The 15,648-nt window shown below is 41.5% G+C and overlaps 1 protein-coding gene across 3 annotated transcripts in view; it reads left to right on the top strand.

Moving 5' to 3' along the window:
• Positions 1 to 15,648, top strand: part of ddx11 (DEAD/H (Asp-Glu-Ala-Asp/His) box helicase 11) — a 115,157-nt gene that overhangs the window by 52,063 nt on the left and 47,446 nt on the right. For 2 of the 3 annotated variants that reach the window (XM_060923267.1, XM_060923266.1), the window contains exons 6-9: positions 5,019 to 5,161; positions 5,250 to 5,307; positions 9,970 to 10,077; positions 15,477 to 15,564. In XM_060923267.1, the coding sequence (XP_060779250.1) occupies positions 5,019 to 5,161; positions 5,250 to 5,307; positions 9,970 to 10,077; positions 15,477 to 15,564 (397 nt within the window). The remainder of the gene's footprint in view (positions 1 to 5,018; positions 5,162 to 5,249; positions 5,308 to 9,969; positions 10,078 to 15,476; positions 15,565 to 15,648) is intronic. The other variant, XM_060923268.1, reaches the window with a different exon arrangement.

Below are 15,648 nucleotides of genomic sequence, written 5' to 3'. Positions count from 1 at the left end.
ACATGAGCTGATGAGGAGCATAGCACGGAGTCGGCTATAAGCCGGGTATGATGAGGTTGAGTGGAATAACTGTTTTGTTCTATCCACATTCACTGGATTTTTGAGAAACGGAGCATTTTTTTTTTTTGCAAATTCAATAAATAAAAACTATACAAAATGTCCGACTTCTTAAAAACCTATCGATGGCAGCACGAATTGACTTTTTTTTTTTTTTTGTAGAAAGTGCTGTCGTGCCGAGGCATAGAATAGCTTTAGACATTTATTTAATTCTTCCTGGGACATTTTTCAATTCTGTAATTTTCAAATTTCTTTGAGCTTTTGAAGCAGTCTAAAAAAATTAAACAAATTTTAATGTTTAAAGATGAAGGATGTAAACAAACCAGTGAAATGACCGGAGCGGTTTGTGAAAAATGGTGTAATAATAATTCTTGAAAAATAGATACTTTTGGCCCTTTTCCACTACCCTTTTTCAGCTCACTTCAGCCCGACACGGCTCGCGTTTCGACTACCAAAAAACAGCACGACTCGGCTCGCTTCAGCCCTGCTTAGCCCCTAAAACTCGCACCGTTTTGGAGTGGGGCTGAAGCGAGCCAAAGCGAGCCGAGTGAGGCTGGGGGCGTGAGCAGACACTCCCCTGTGCACTGATTGGTGAGGAGGAGTGTCCTCACATGCCCACACACGCCCCGCGAGCACACTGGGATCTGTAAACACCGCAAACCCGGAAGAAGAAGAATTACGAATTACGAGAATTTCTGAAGCCTTATGCGCCTCGCCTCATCTATACGCTCTTGCCAGTATCTGTTGGCGTTGTCGGTGACAACAAGCCACAGCACCAAGACCAGCAACACTAACGACTCCATGTCCTCCATGTTTATTGTTTACTCTCCGGGTTGTGAGACTACCGCTTAAAAGATCACTGATGTCACTGTTTGCGCCGCTTAACGACATCACGTGACGTCCACCCACTTTCGCTAACTCCACCCAATGTGTCCACCCACTTCCAGCCAGCACGGTTCAGCGCGGTTGTAGTCGAAATGCAACTCCAACAGCCCTGCTCAGCTCGACTCAGCTCGACTCAGCACGGCACGGCTCAGCTGCGTTTGTAGTGGAAAAGCGGCATTTCTTATGCCTCAGTCACAACCGGCCGTACGTGCTCCTACGGCCGGTCTACGTGCAAAAAACGCAAGAAACGCACGGAGGGCGCGCGTGTGACGTGCTGATTTTCGAGCCGTAGACCGGCCGTAGAGGTTCTTTGTCATGTCAAACAAACTCTACGGGCGCTTACGTTTTTTTCAGGTTGCAAGACAAACTTATGGCCAACGTGCGTCTTTCTCCACGAACAAAAAAAAAAAATGCAGCGATTTGGGAAACGCCAAAAATCTCATGGCCAAAAAATCGTACGTCTGGTTGTGACCTAGGCTTTACCATAAAATACTTTATTGGTGGGTTTTTTTTTTTGTCTTTTTGTTTTCAAGTAGAGATTTTATTTCGTCCTTGGTTGGTTCAGCAACACGCATCGCTATTTTGTTTTTCTCTACACACAGTAGAGGTTGCATCAGTTGCCCTCACTTTCATAAAATCTGATGCATTTTTGTCTGGGTGTTCCTTTTCACCAATAAAGACATCCTGTAAAATTTTTTGACCATATTCAAAAGTCTAATGGTGGCACCATGAGGTTCTTTTTTTTTTTTGCCAAAAAACGCTTATTTTATGTTTTCGCGTAAGGTTTGAATCACAATGTTGGGCTCCGTTTATTGATTTCTTGTGACCCAGAGATCATGTTAAGAACCTTTGCAAGGGATTGAGAAGCATTAATGTGATTCATAATACATTTGTATTATTTAAAAGTAGTTGAACAATGATTCAATGAACAGCTAAAACTCGAACTGTGCTTGATAATATATTTAGAATATGGACTAAAAATGTGTATCTAAGATATTTGGTATACTCTATAACAGACCTGGGCATTTTACGGCCCGTGGGCCGCATCCGGCCCTTTAGTTCATTCTGACCGGCCCGTATAAGGTTAATTAGAAATTACAAAATAAACGTATTTTCTAATTTTACCTCATGCATGGATTGAATATGCATTGCTTTTATTTTGAAGTTGTGTTCAACAAAAACACAATGCGCGCAACATGACATGAAATCCCACGAAACCTAATCCCGTGACAACTACTTCCATAATTTTGTCCAGACCAACCACAAACTTGTACGTCATCCTTCAAATGGTCCAGCCAATCACATAGTGTGACGTCACCAGCAGGCGCCGGAGCCCGAGCCGATCTGTAGATCCGATACCTACACTGAATCGACGTTGCTGCGAGCAGGTCACAAGAAGACTTTAGCCCCCAAAATGTCCGCAAAAAGAAGAAAGGGAGATGCCGAATGCAGGGCTTTCAACAAACATGAGGAGACATGCTCAGAAGATGTTTGTTCTCTTTGGCTCTACTTACATATGTGAACAAACATTTTCAGTGACGAAGTTTAACAAATCCAGGTATAGATCCTCTCTCACCGGTGATCATCTGTCAGCTGTGCTTCGCATCTCCACCTCAGACATTCAACCTGACTCTGATGCACTCGTTAAAGACCAACAGAGACTAGATTTCTCTCACTGAACAAATAAACTGAAAAACACCAAATGAGGTGATTAGACTACAAATGTGGGCATCATTATTATACAACCCTGATTCCAAAAAAGTTGGGACAAAGTACAAATTGTAAATAAAAACGGAATGCAATGATGAAGTTTCAAAATTCCATATTTTATTCAGAATAGAACATAGATGACATATCAAATGTTTAAACTGAGAAAATGTATCATTTAAAGAGAAAAATTAGGTGATTTTTAAATTTCATGACAACAAATCTCAAAAAAGTTGGGACAAGGCCATGTTTACCACTGTGAGACATCCCCTTTTCTCTTTACAACAGTCTGTAAACGTCTGGGGACTGAGGAGACAAGTTGCTCAAGTTTAGGGATAGGAATGTTAACCCATTCTTGTCTAATGTAGGATTCTAGTTGCTCAACTGTCTTAGGTCTTTTTTGTCGTATCTTCCGTTTTATGATGCGCCAAATGTTTTCTATGGGTGAAAGATGTGGACTGCAGGCTGGCCAGTTCAGTACCCGGACCCTTCTTCTACGCAGCCATGATGCTGTAATTGATGCAGTATGTGGTTTGGCATCGTCATGTTGGAAAATGCAAGGTCTTCCCTGAAAGAGACGTCGTCTGGATGGGAGCATATGTTGCTCTAGAACCTGGATATACCTTTCAGCATTGATGGTGTCTTTCCAGATGTGTAAGTTGCCCATGCCACACGCACTAATGCAACCCCATACCATCAGAGATGCAGGCTTCTGAACTGAGCGCTGATAACAACTTGGGTCGTCCTTCTCCTCTTTAGTCCGAATGACACGGCGTCCCTGATTTCCATAAAGAACTTCACATTTTGATTCGTCTGACCACAGAACAGTTTTCCACTTTGCCACAGTCCATTTTAAATGAGCCTTGGCCCAGAGAAGACGTCTGTGCTTCTGGATCATGTTTAGATACGGCTTCTTCTTTGAACTATAGAGTTTTAGCTGGCAACGGCGGACGGCACGGTGAATTGTGTTCACAGATAATGTTCTCTGGAAATATTCCTGAGCCCATTTTGTGATTTCCAATACAGAAGCATGCCTGTATGTGATGCAGTGCCGTCTAAGGGCCCGAAGATCACGGGCACCCAGTATGGTTTTCCGGCCTTGACCCTTACACACAGAGATTCTTCCAGATTCTCTGAATCTTTTGATGATATTATGCACTGTAGATGATGATATGTTCAAACTCTTTGCAATTTTACACTGTCGAACTCCTTTCTGATATTGCTCCACTATTTGTCGGCGCAGAATTAGGGGGATTGGTGATCCTCTTCCCATCTTTACTTCTGAGAGCCGCTGCCACTCCAAGATGCTCTTTTTTTATACCCAGTCATGTTAATGACCTATTGCCAATTGACCTAATGAGTTGCAATTTGCTCCTCCAGCTGTTCCTTTTTTGTACCTTTAACTTTTCCAGCCTCTTATTGCCCCCGTCCCAACTTTTTTGAGATGTGTTGCTGTCATGAAATTTCAAATGAGCCAATACTTGGCATGAAATTTCAAAATGTCTCACTTTTTGACATTTGATATGTTGTCTATGTTCTATTGTGAATACAATATCAGTTTTTGAGATTTTTAAATTATTGCATTCCATTTTTATTTACAATTTGTACTTTGTCCCAACTTTTTTGGAATCGGGGTTGTAATATGATGTATCTTGCTTGATATTTGGAGTAGAAAGACAATATTATGATGTCTTTATTGTGTTTTGGGGTGAATGTGACTGAAAAAAAAAATGGTACAAACGTTCACATTTTGTTAAGCATTGTTTTGGGAAATTTGATTGAATAAATGACATTTTTTGTAAGGCAACCTTGTTTTTTCCATACTCTTACCAGTCTTAGCAGCTTGTAAAAACAATGTTATTTACTGCTTTATATAAAGAAATACAATTAATATTATGCAGAATTTAGTTCAGCCTTTTGGTCCGGCCCTCCACAAAATTCTGTTTCTCATGTGGCCCCATGGAAAAAATAATTGCCCACCCCTGCTCTATAAGGCGCCATAATGTTTCATGAAAAGTGATTGAAATTTTGTCATAAAATAGCAGCTTTTTCCATAACTTTGAGCTCCTGGTGCCACCATTAAACTTTGTCAAAATATTTCACCCAGTGTGTTTTCTTACCAAAAGGAACATTAAAACAAAAATGCATCATGATCGGAGGAACTTTTCATTTTTAGGGGGCAACTGTTGCACCCTAGTCCGTAAGCTGATAGCCTAGTAGTAGAGTAGCCAATCAGAATGCACGATTGCTCATATCCCGTGAATGTGGATGGAATAATCATTGAGAGATGGAGGAGTAGCCCTGTGGACCTCAGTATATGTTTGTCTGTACATGCATTTGTGTATCTAAAACCGTCCTTGTGTCCACAGAACAGCGAGAATAACGAGACTGAAAAGTTGCTGCAGTTCAGTAAACAGGACACGGGCTCAGAAGAAGGACCTAACGAAGATGAAGAGGACGGGTTTGTCGTTGCGGATTATGAAAGCGATGAAGAAGCCAAGTCCAAAAACAGGTGTGTGGGGTTGTGTGCGCACATCTGGGTTTTTACTTTTTATAGCATTTCTTTAAGTCTTAATTTTCATGCTCACTCTCTTTTCCAGGCTCGATGATGATGATGATGAGGAGGATGATGATCTGGAGGAAGAACATGTCACTAAGGTGCGTATTTATTACATTTATGAGCACATACATTTTGTGTTCGGGTCAAAAAAAAAATTGATCGTGATCCCAAATCTGTTTTTGTACATTTTTATTTAGTTATGAGATGGGTTATAATTAGGGCTTCTGAATGCACCACTTTTTTTTTTTTTTTTAAGTTTATGGTCACATTTCAGGGCTCGAAATTCGCGGTGGTCCGATCGCCCGAGGTGACTTAATTTGTCATTTGGCGGGTAATTCCTGTCGCTAGGCAGCCCGGCTGGCTAGGTGAAAATAAAAAATATATATGAAGCGAAGAGTCAGACTAGGGCTGTGCGATATATCGAATATACTCGATATATCTCCGAAAATTCTGTGTGAGATGCATAAAATTATTATATCGTAACTATCGAGTATTTTATGGTCATCTGCCAACTTGCGTTTGTTTCGTGTTCGTTTAAAACCTTTTCCGGTGGTTTTCTCCCTGTCCGTCAGGCAGTAACGTGAGAGGCTGCGTAAGGGTAAAAAAAATAAAATAACGTCACAGGACGGGTTTTGAACATATTTTGGGCTGGAAAACGTCAGCAGTATCTGGCAACACTGCTTGCGGGAAGATTTCCTAGTTTCCGTTTCCAGCGCTGACTCAGTTCGTGCAATCGCTGGTGCTGCATCGGCTACCGTGTAAGCTTGGTCAATTTCAGCGACAAATTAAAAATGGAACAGGGTGGCCTGTAAAAAAGTCTTAAATTTAATTTTCCTAAAATAAGACCATTAAAAAGTCTTAAATTTCAAACCCCGTGGTCTTAAATTTATGGAGATTTTACTCAGTCATATCGTTAAAATGTGGTACACTTTGGATGGGGAAAAAGTTTAATCGTTTTTGATGCTCACAATTATACCGCGCAGGCTCCGAATCCACCGGTTGCTAGACACGCGCGTGCTTGACAACCACTCAGTGCCTGATCTGTTGATGGAGGGTAGTCCGAGCCACAATGGGTAAATGTAAATTTAATGATAACTGGCTGCAAGATGCAAAATACTCGTGGTGGCTGTAAGATTAAGTTGGGCACAATGGGGATAAGAGCGGTGGACTCTCATATGAAGAGCGCCAAGCACGTTGCTTTTGCTAAAGGCCGCGAGCATCAGCCTCAAATATCCGACTTCAGCGCTGCTACCACTAACGGTCGTGGAGAAGAGGATAGATCTGTGAGATGGAAGAGAATATTGTGTGTGTGAGAGAGAGAATATATTCTATTGTGTGCATGTGAGAGAATAGTATTGTTTGTGTGTTGGTATCATTCCAAGTGTTTTAAGAAGTGCAAGTGAGCGTACCTTTCAAGTGAGTGAGCCGGAGTTTCAGGTGTACGTGCATTCACATTGTTTAACTGTTGTTTTCTGCATTGTTGTTTGACCAAAGATGGAATTGAACAATTCTGCTTACAGTGTGACTCCCCAAGCAGAGAAAATAATAATTAAAAAAAACCTGTTGCATTGGATTGTGTGTGTGTGTGAGACTTCATTCACATTTTCACACTGTTACATTGGATTTAAACGTTGTGACTGCATTCTGATTGTCACAAAGTTTATCCGATCCTTATATTGTGTTCTGAGTGTGTGAATGCCTGTCAAGGAAAAGAAATGAAGTACTTCTACTAGAATAGTGTTTTCTGGTGAATGTTTACAAGAACAATAAGTTACATTAAATTATATGAGTGATTCCACGCTTATGGGTACTGAAATGGGGACATGAACTTATTTTAAAAAATTCACCTAAAACCATTTCTTTTTTTTACCATCAGGTCTCAAAACATGTAATCTTTAATGAATGATATGTTAAAAGATAACTTTAATTTTCTGAGATGTAATAAAAACATATTTATATGCCACAGTCAGAATGTAACAGAAGTGTTGTGGACATATAGATTCTCAATTTTAACAATGTAGAATTACTTTTTGAAACATAGGAAGGTGATGTTTTAGCAAATATAATTAATAAACATGTGTAGTAGAATAAACATACACATTCTTTCAATAAGATTAACATGGTATATAGCTAGATTGTAATTAATTTGTAACAGACGCGAGATGGACAATCGTAACAGAAGTAATGTAACAGACATCATTTTGGAACTCATAGGCTTGACTTTGGCATATAAATATGTTTTTATTACATCTCAGAAAATTAAAGTTATCTTTTAACATATCATTCATTAAAGATTACATGTTTTGTGATCTGATGGTAAAAAAAGAAATGGTTTTAGGTGAATAAGTTCATGTCCCCATTTCAGTACCCATAAGCGTGGAATCACTCATATATAATTTATTTATTTTTTTTTCAAAAGAGTATGTTTTTGTGTGACTTTAGATTTGGTCTTAATTTTTTTTGGAACATGGTCTTAAAGTCTTAAATTTAACTTGGACAAACCTGTAGACACCCTGATGGAAGCGGACGAATTGGTTCCTAAAAGAACGAGTAAGGGGTCAGTCATCTGGCGGTTTTTTGGATATCGCGATGAGGACGTGGAGCAGCAAATGCCAGTTTGTAAAGTGTGCAAAAAAAAAAAAAAGCATCAAAACACTCAGGTCTTGAAATAAATGCACATTAGTCATGAACAATGGTAACTACTCTCGTGTTATTTTTGACAGAAGTAAAATTCATACATGAACAAGTTTTTGGCGAGTTGATTTTCTGTTTGGCGAGTTACTCTGGAAGGGAACTAGTCCGGCTGGCTGGTGAAAAAATATATGAATTTCGAGCCCTGCATTTAATGATGTGGAACATCTGCAAAACGAGTTCGTCCTTGTTGTGTCGCATTATAGCAGCTATAAACTGCTGTTCCCTCACAATAAAAAAAAAAAAATTGTGTAAATCCCTGGTCGTAAGACGGAGTAAAATATCAGTAACAGTAAAGCAGTACTACGGAAGCCGAGAGAGGCCCTTCATATAATCCCTTTTTTTTTTTTTTTTTTTTTTTTATTCATTCACCTTGTTATCCCGAGATAACGACATAATTAATTCAGGATCTCAAGAAAACAACACAACTAATTCGAGATCTCGAGAAAACAAAACAATTATTTCATGATCTCGAGTAAACAGCTGAGAAATGGTTCATTCAGGTGCGCCAAGAGACTTGTGATATGCTGACTTTGGGGCTATTTCTCATTCTGTATAGACGCAACTTTGGTCATTAGAATGTCTGGAATAATCGATCACCTAATAAGGCAGTATTTTGATCAGGGGTTGACACAGGGAGAGATTGCATTAAGTCTTTTAATAAGGGATAATTTCAAAATTAGTCCGCGGCACCTCCGCAGAAGACTGGCCCCCCTCTCTCTCAAGGCATCGTAAAAAGCCATTTCTGCTCTGTTACATGTCCGACAATTTCTAAGTCTTCGTTGTCTGACCCACAGGGGGCGCAGCTCTGCTACAAATCTCAGCTGTTTTCTCGAGATCATGAAATAAGTGTTTTTTTGAGATCACGGAATAATTGTTTTGTTTTCTCGAGATCTCGAATTAGTTGTTGTTTTTTCGAGATCCTGAATTAATTATGTCGTTATCTCGGGATAACAAGGTGAATAAAAAAAAAAAAGGATTATGGCCCACTTTACACGGGGACGGTCTGAAACAAAAACGCAAAAGTTCGTTTTCGTTCTCACTTTTCAAGGAGGAAATCTGCGTCTATACGGTGACGCATAAATGTGTGGAATTCAATTGGATGTGCATGCCAGGCGGCTTAGTGGTGCTGTGAAAGACCTCCGCTATGTCTGCACGCATGCGCAACGTCTTCCGTCTTGTCTGATCTGCACATCTGCGCCGCGAAAACTTTGACTACTCTGCCTATGGCTACTCGTGAGGTTGCCAGAGCAGCTTGAAGGTCCGTTGGATCGATGTAATCAGACATGCTGTAGCCGTTGTATATGAGTGGGTGGAGCACAGAGGACGGCAGGACAGAGATCAGGTTTACAAATAGGCTTTATTGCCACACTTTTCAGTCTAACAATATTTTTAAACCAACAGAGACACACGCAACCGGCGTCTAGCTTGGGGATGAGCTTCTCTGCTCTCCCTCTTTAAATAGGGCGCGGTCACTGGGAAGACACACAAACACAGGTTAATTGACATCAGGTGTAGTGATTCTGCCACTTACCTTCCCTGACTCCACCCTCCTGTCACAGACCGGCGCTTGACCACGCCCCCGCTGCCACACATGCTCTTACTATGACGTAAACGCGTACCCGACGTGAGCAGATCCGAGCAGAGTTTCGCGTATTGGGTAGTTTAGACGGATATGCAACGGGGGCTGTTTTTAACTTATCCACTCTGGAAGGCGTTTTCAATTTTTTCCGTTTTTCAGCCTCGAAAACGCCGTCCCCGTGTAGACGAAAGGCACTTCCAAGAAAATATTTAGTCGTTTTTACCCGACAGCGTCCTCGTGTAAACGGGCCCTATATGAAGGGCCTCTCGCGGCTTCCGTACAGTACTGTGTGTAAAGGAAATGAAAATAAAAATGAGTTAATATGGGGGGGGGATTATTGTGTTCCTGCTGTCAGTATAACTGGTGTTATAAGAGTATAGGGTTTTTATGTTTTAATTTTAAATGTGAAATAATTAAAGTGAGCATGAGTGTGTGTAACATAATGTGTGGATTATTTATTTATTTTTTGTTTGTGTGTTTATATCAGATTTATTACTGCAGCCGTACACACTCGCAGCTGGCCCAGTTCGTGCATGAAGTGCAAAAGAGTCCATATGGCTCCACAGTCAGCTTGGTCAATCTTGGGTCGAGACAAGTATATTTATACACACACACACACACACACACACACACACACAAAGTATACATGATGACAAGTTAGACCTAGTAGAGGCGGGGCAGGCTGTAATTTGGTCATATTATTTTTATGGGCGGCACGGCGGTGTAGTAGTTAGCACTGTCGCCTCAGAGCAAGAAGGTCCTGGGTTCGAGCCCAGCGGCCGGCGAGGGCCTTTCTGTGTGGAGTTTGCATGTTCTCCTCCACGGTCCAAAGACATGCAGATCACGGAATCCAGGGACACATGTCTGCCCGGGGGCATTTTGAATTATTGACAGATTCAGAAAGTACAGTTTCTAAGCTTTCCAATGATGCCTTCCATGTGGAGATCTGACAATATTTGAAGAACGTGTGGCCTTTTGAAAGTGTATACCTCTTAAAACAGAAAAGGGAGAAAATCGCCCTCAAAGTTTTCCATCTCAGCTACTCTGGGTGCAGGGCGGGCACATAATGGTGCTCATCTGCATGATATTAAGGAAAGCCCTACCCCCTACGAGCTAGCACGATGCTACTTTCATGTAAACAAAGATCACCACGTCAATTTTCCTTCCATGCAAAGTATGCCCAACACAATTATGAAGTACAGAAATAAGTCCTAAAGTATACTTTAACGTTTTGTGGTTGAAAAATTACTCACACCGTAAGAAAGAAAGATAGTTATCATCGTGCTAACACAATGCTAGTTTCATGTAACCAAACCACAACACTCTCCTTTACATGCAAAAATAACCACACAACCTTAGATTAATAAACTTACCCCATCAGAAAGAGAAACGTCGCCTTGCACACACCAATGCCTCCGATGGAATGTAGTCCTAGAACACTTCCTTTTGGTTGCGTTTTTTTTGCTAGAAATGGTGATCTCCGATGTAACTACCGTGCGTCTGTTTGCTTCGCGGTGTTTCAGCTCCTCTGCGCTGTGTTTAGCTTGCTCATTCCATAGTGAAATTGCACGCCTGTATGCAGCTTAAGTAGCCACGAGCTCAGCTCGTATCATACAGCTGATTGGCGAAAAAAACAAAAACAAAAGACTTAAATCATCATGTGAATGGCCCGTATGGTAATTTACCCACACCCCCCAGCAGGCTACAGTCCTGACAAAAACGAGACAATTTGCAACAAAAAAATGTATGCTTTTCCAACAAAACAATCTATTATCTGAAATACTGATTGCATTCTTCAAGATCTCAACTTGCACATGATGGAAAAAAATGAAAATCACAAATTTCGAAAAAAAAAAATGCTTCTTTTGCGATTTATCTCTGATTCGTTTCGCCAGACATGCGTCCCTGGATTCGGTGAGGTGTCTGTTAGGTTAACGTGGAGCAGCCTTGGGCTGAAGTGCTTGTGTGTGCATGTGACAAATAAAGGTAGGTTCTTCTTCTTTATGCAAAGCTCACTAAAGTTCATGACATCAACCAAGCCCAAGACTCTAAATGATTACAGCTAGGGCTGCGTACCTAAACGCAACATCAGGTACCGGTACAGAGGTTTAGGTACAGGTCTGGACCTGTACCTGAACAATTTGACAAATTCTTCTGAACTTCTTCAATAATGACAGAAACATTAATAAACTGTTGACAACTTGTCAGTATCTTTATTCAAAGAAAACCGAACATAACTAGGTTTCCTACCTCACTTCTCAGTCACCCTATGGTTAACTTGGGACAAAAAGTCATAAGTTGTCTCACAGCGAGAAGTGAATACACTAGAGTACTACAGACTACGTGCAGTCCGCAGCCTTTAACTTGCGCGGCAAAATTACACAAAGCAACAAAGGCCACCGATGCCAGCAAAGGAAAAATGGCTGACCTGCTTTTAAGTCTTTTTGACCAATCAGAACGCTGGATCAGCCAAGCTCTCGCAATGTCTCATGAGACTGTGGCGAGAGGATCTCAAATCAAAGATGGCTCTGATTTCAAGTTTCAGCGCGGCATTTTACGTCTTTTCCAGTGCTAAATTTTCGTCTTTGTGGTAGGATTTACGCTAGCCTGGGCCCGCCCATCCTAAGCGTGACGCAACACGAGGGCCTGTTGCGAGCTTAGTCTGCCCAAGCAAGCTATCTACAGCTCTTCCAAGCACCCGAAAAATCGGGAGCCAATCAACTTTGAGCATCTCCAACGGCCCTGGGTAGAGGCGTGTTCAAGGCAGTGACGTAGTAGAACTGCGACCGGAAGCCATAGATTGTTTACAGAATCTATGCCGGAAGCGCTTCATTCACTAGAAACATTACGAACATGGAGCAAGTTCTCATTGAAAACGGAGCAAAGAGCAGCCCTGGAGGTATTTATTGAAAGGAAGGACGTTTTCGCCTTGCTCCCGACCGGCTTCGGTAAGAGTTTAATCTACCAGTTAGCCCCGTCGCGTCACATACGTCAGAGGAAAGAGTGATGTGATTGGTTTAAGCTTCGTCACAGCCTTTTCTGGCTTCGACCAGTAGCAAACTGAGGCATTTCAGGGAGGCGGGTCAACCACGGGCTCTGGGAAACGGTTTGGCTTAATATCTATGCCAGACCAAATGCTCGCAGAGCTTTGAAGTCGCGTTAGCCAGACTAGATTTACGCATCTTCAGTCACAAAATAAGCATATACTTGGTGTAAATTTATATCGGTACGGTACTGGTACTTCATGATCTGGTATTTTGGATCTGTACCGGTATCAAATCAAATCAAGTTTATTTGTACAGCGCTTTTAACAATAAACATTGTCGCAAAGCAGCTTTACAGAATTTGAACGACTTAAAACATGAGCTAATTTTATCCCTAATCTATCCCCAATGAGCAAGCCTGTGGCGACGGTGGCAAGGAAAAACTCCCTCAGACGACATGAGGAAGAAACCTCGAGAGGAACCAGACTCAAAAGGGAACCCATCCTCATTTGGGCAACAACAGACAGCCTGACTATAATATTAACAGTTTTAACAGGTATAACCCTCAACTGTCCTCATGGGGCCGTCCTTCACAGGAGTGGGGCGATAAAACTCCGACCAGACACAGGGCACCAGGATGGATCAAGCAGGTCCGAGGGGCAGAAGAGGCCAGCATCCCAATCCCAGGATCAACATGTAACTCAGAGGGACAGATGGGGGGGGAGAGAAAGAAAACATGTTGTTAGGTATGCCCTAAAAATGACAAGTATTAAATCTGTGTGGTAGGCTCGCAGAGACGAGAGTCTTTACATCAGGCATGACACACAATGGCATGTTAATAGGGAAAAAAAAATATATCATGACCTGCTCTGGCTGGATGTTTGATTGGGTGATGGGAGCACACTCCTCAGCAATGATGAGATGCAGATGGGACCCTTAGGCCTGGCCAAGACAATTCAGTTACATTTCACCGGGTCTGGGACATGCGACAGAATGTCTGACGGCCGATTCCCTGCAGGCTACAATAGCCAGTCGAGGTCCCCACCGTCTCCACCAAAAGATTTCCTGTTGACTCCATGTAACTCAGAGGGACAGATTTGGAGTGGAGGGGGGAGAGAAAGAAAACACAGGTGGTTAGGTATGCCCAGTGTCACCTGAATAAGTAGGAGCAGTATACATATTGCACCGAGTACAAGCAGGGACTCCGGCAACTAACTATGACAGCATAACTAAAAGGAGAGAGCCAGAAGGTAACACAGGCATGAGGGAGCCCTGGGACATAAAGCAGCCAGCCACTGCACCGTCAACAAACTCGAGTGAGCAAGCGAGTGGGGACTGACAGCATCCATACATCCCAGTTTACCAAAACACTCTATGTCTGAGGACCCTCCAGATCTACTCCTTTACCTCATAAACACCATTAACAAAAGGCTTGACTAAACAGATATGTTTTCAGCCTAGACTTAAATGCTGAGACGGTGTCTGATTCCCGAACATTACTTGGAAGGCTGTTCCATAACAGTGGGGCTTTGTAAGAAAAGGCTCTGCCCCTGATGTAGCCTTCACTATACGAGGTACCAGCAGATAGCCTGCACCTTTTGATCTAAGTAGGCGTGGCGGGTCATAGAGGAGCAGAAGTTCACTCAGGTACTGTGGTGCGAGACCATTTAGTGCTTTAAAGGTCAATAGTAGTATTTTATAATCAATACGAAATTTGATTGGGAGCCAATGCAGTGTGGATAAGACAGGCGTGATGTGGTCATATTTTCTAGTTCTAGTAAGAACTCTTGCTGCGGCATTTTGAACTAACTGGAGCTTGTTTATGCACTTATTGGAACATCCAGACAGTAAGGCATTACAATAATCCAACCTGGAGGTAACGAAAGCATGGACTAGTTTTTCTGCATCATGCAATGACATTAAATTTCTTATCTTTGCAATATTTCTGAGATGAAAGAAAGCTATCCGGGTGATGTTATCAATGTGAGTTTCGAATGAAAGACTGGGGTCAATAATCACTCCGAGGTCTTTTACTGCTGCACGTGAAGAAACAGAAAGGCCATCCAGAGTTACTGTGTAATCAGAAAACTTACTTCTAGCTGTATGTGGTCCTAGCACAAGTACTTCAGTCTTGTCAGAGTTAAGCAGAAGGAAATTTATAAGCATCCAGTGTCTAATGTCCTTAACACATTCCTCAATTTTATTAAGCTGGTGTCTCTCATCAGGTTTTGCAGAGACATACAACTGTGTGTCATCAGCATAACAGTGGAAACTAATACAATGTTTACGAATAATATCGCCCAGAGGTAACATATATAGAGAAAAAAGCAGTGGACCCAAGACAGAACCTTGTGGAACACCAAACTTTACCTCGGTACGTCTAGAAATATCACCATTTATATCAACATACTGATAACGATCAGTTAGATAAGACCGGTACACAGTACCGGTACGCAGCCCTAATTACAGCAGTGTGTTGCTTATTAAGAGATGAGTAGACAGTTAACTGAGAGGGCAGTAAAATTTTTAATAAACCAGTTGTGATGATCAAAAGAGGGTGTTTTTAAGTATTTGAAAGTGTGTGAGACCAGGAGCTTGAAGAAGAAAGGGGTGGAACTTAGCAGCTCCGTACTCATTAGGGGTGGACGTTATTTCCAACCTGGGAGGAAAAAAAAAATGTACACCGAATCCTAAAAACGAACAAACTAATCAAATCCGTTCAATGGTAATACTGCACATCACAAAGTGTTTTAGAAATTCTGTGAGTATTACAGGTCGAGGAACACTTTTTTTTTTTTCTTCAGTATTACACACTGCACCTTTAATGACAAAGTAAAAATAATACTAAGACTCTGAGGACACTCTCCATTGGTTCTGCGAGTTTAGACCTGCTCACGCACTCTGATGTTATCACATTGTTTTATAGCTTAAAGGGAGAGAATTCAGGCTTTTTTTTTTTTAACTATCTTATGAGTAGAATTTTTAATTAGAGATGTATTTGTTTCTTCAGAATCTGTGCATTAATCCAGAGGTGGCACGACTGGGGAGCGTTCAGCTGATCAACGATCGCTGTATGGAGCTGCAAAAAAATAAACATGGTCAGAATCACGCACTCTCAAACACGCAACACTCATGAGCATTATGAAAAACAAATGTGATATATGCTGTATATACTGTACATG

Source organism: Neoarius graeffei, chromosome 6 (assembly GCF_027579695.1).
Source record: "Neoarius graeffei isolate fNeoGra1 chromosome 6, fNeoGra1.pri, whole genome shotgun sequence".
In the NCBI taxonomy this organism is placed as follows: domain Eukaryota; kingdom Metazoa; phylum Chordata; class Actinopteri; order Siluriformes; family Ariidae; genus Neoarius; species Neoarius graeffei.
The sequence above is the reverse complement of the archived record's forward strand: the minus strand, read 5'-3'. Positions and strand labels throughout refer to the sequence as shown.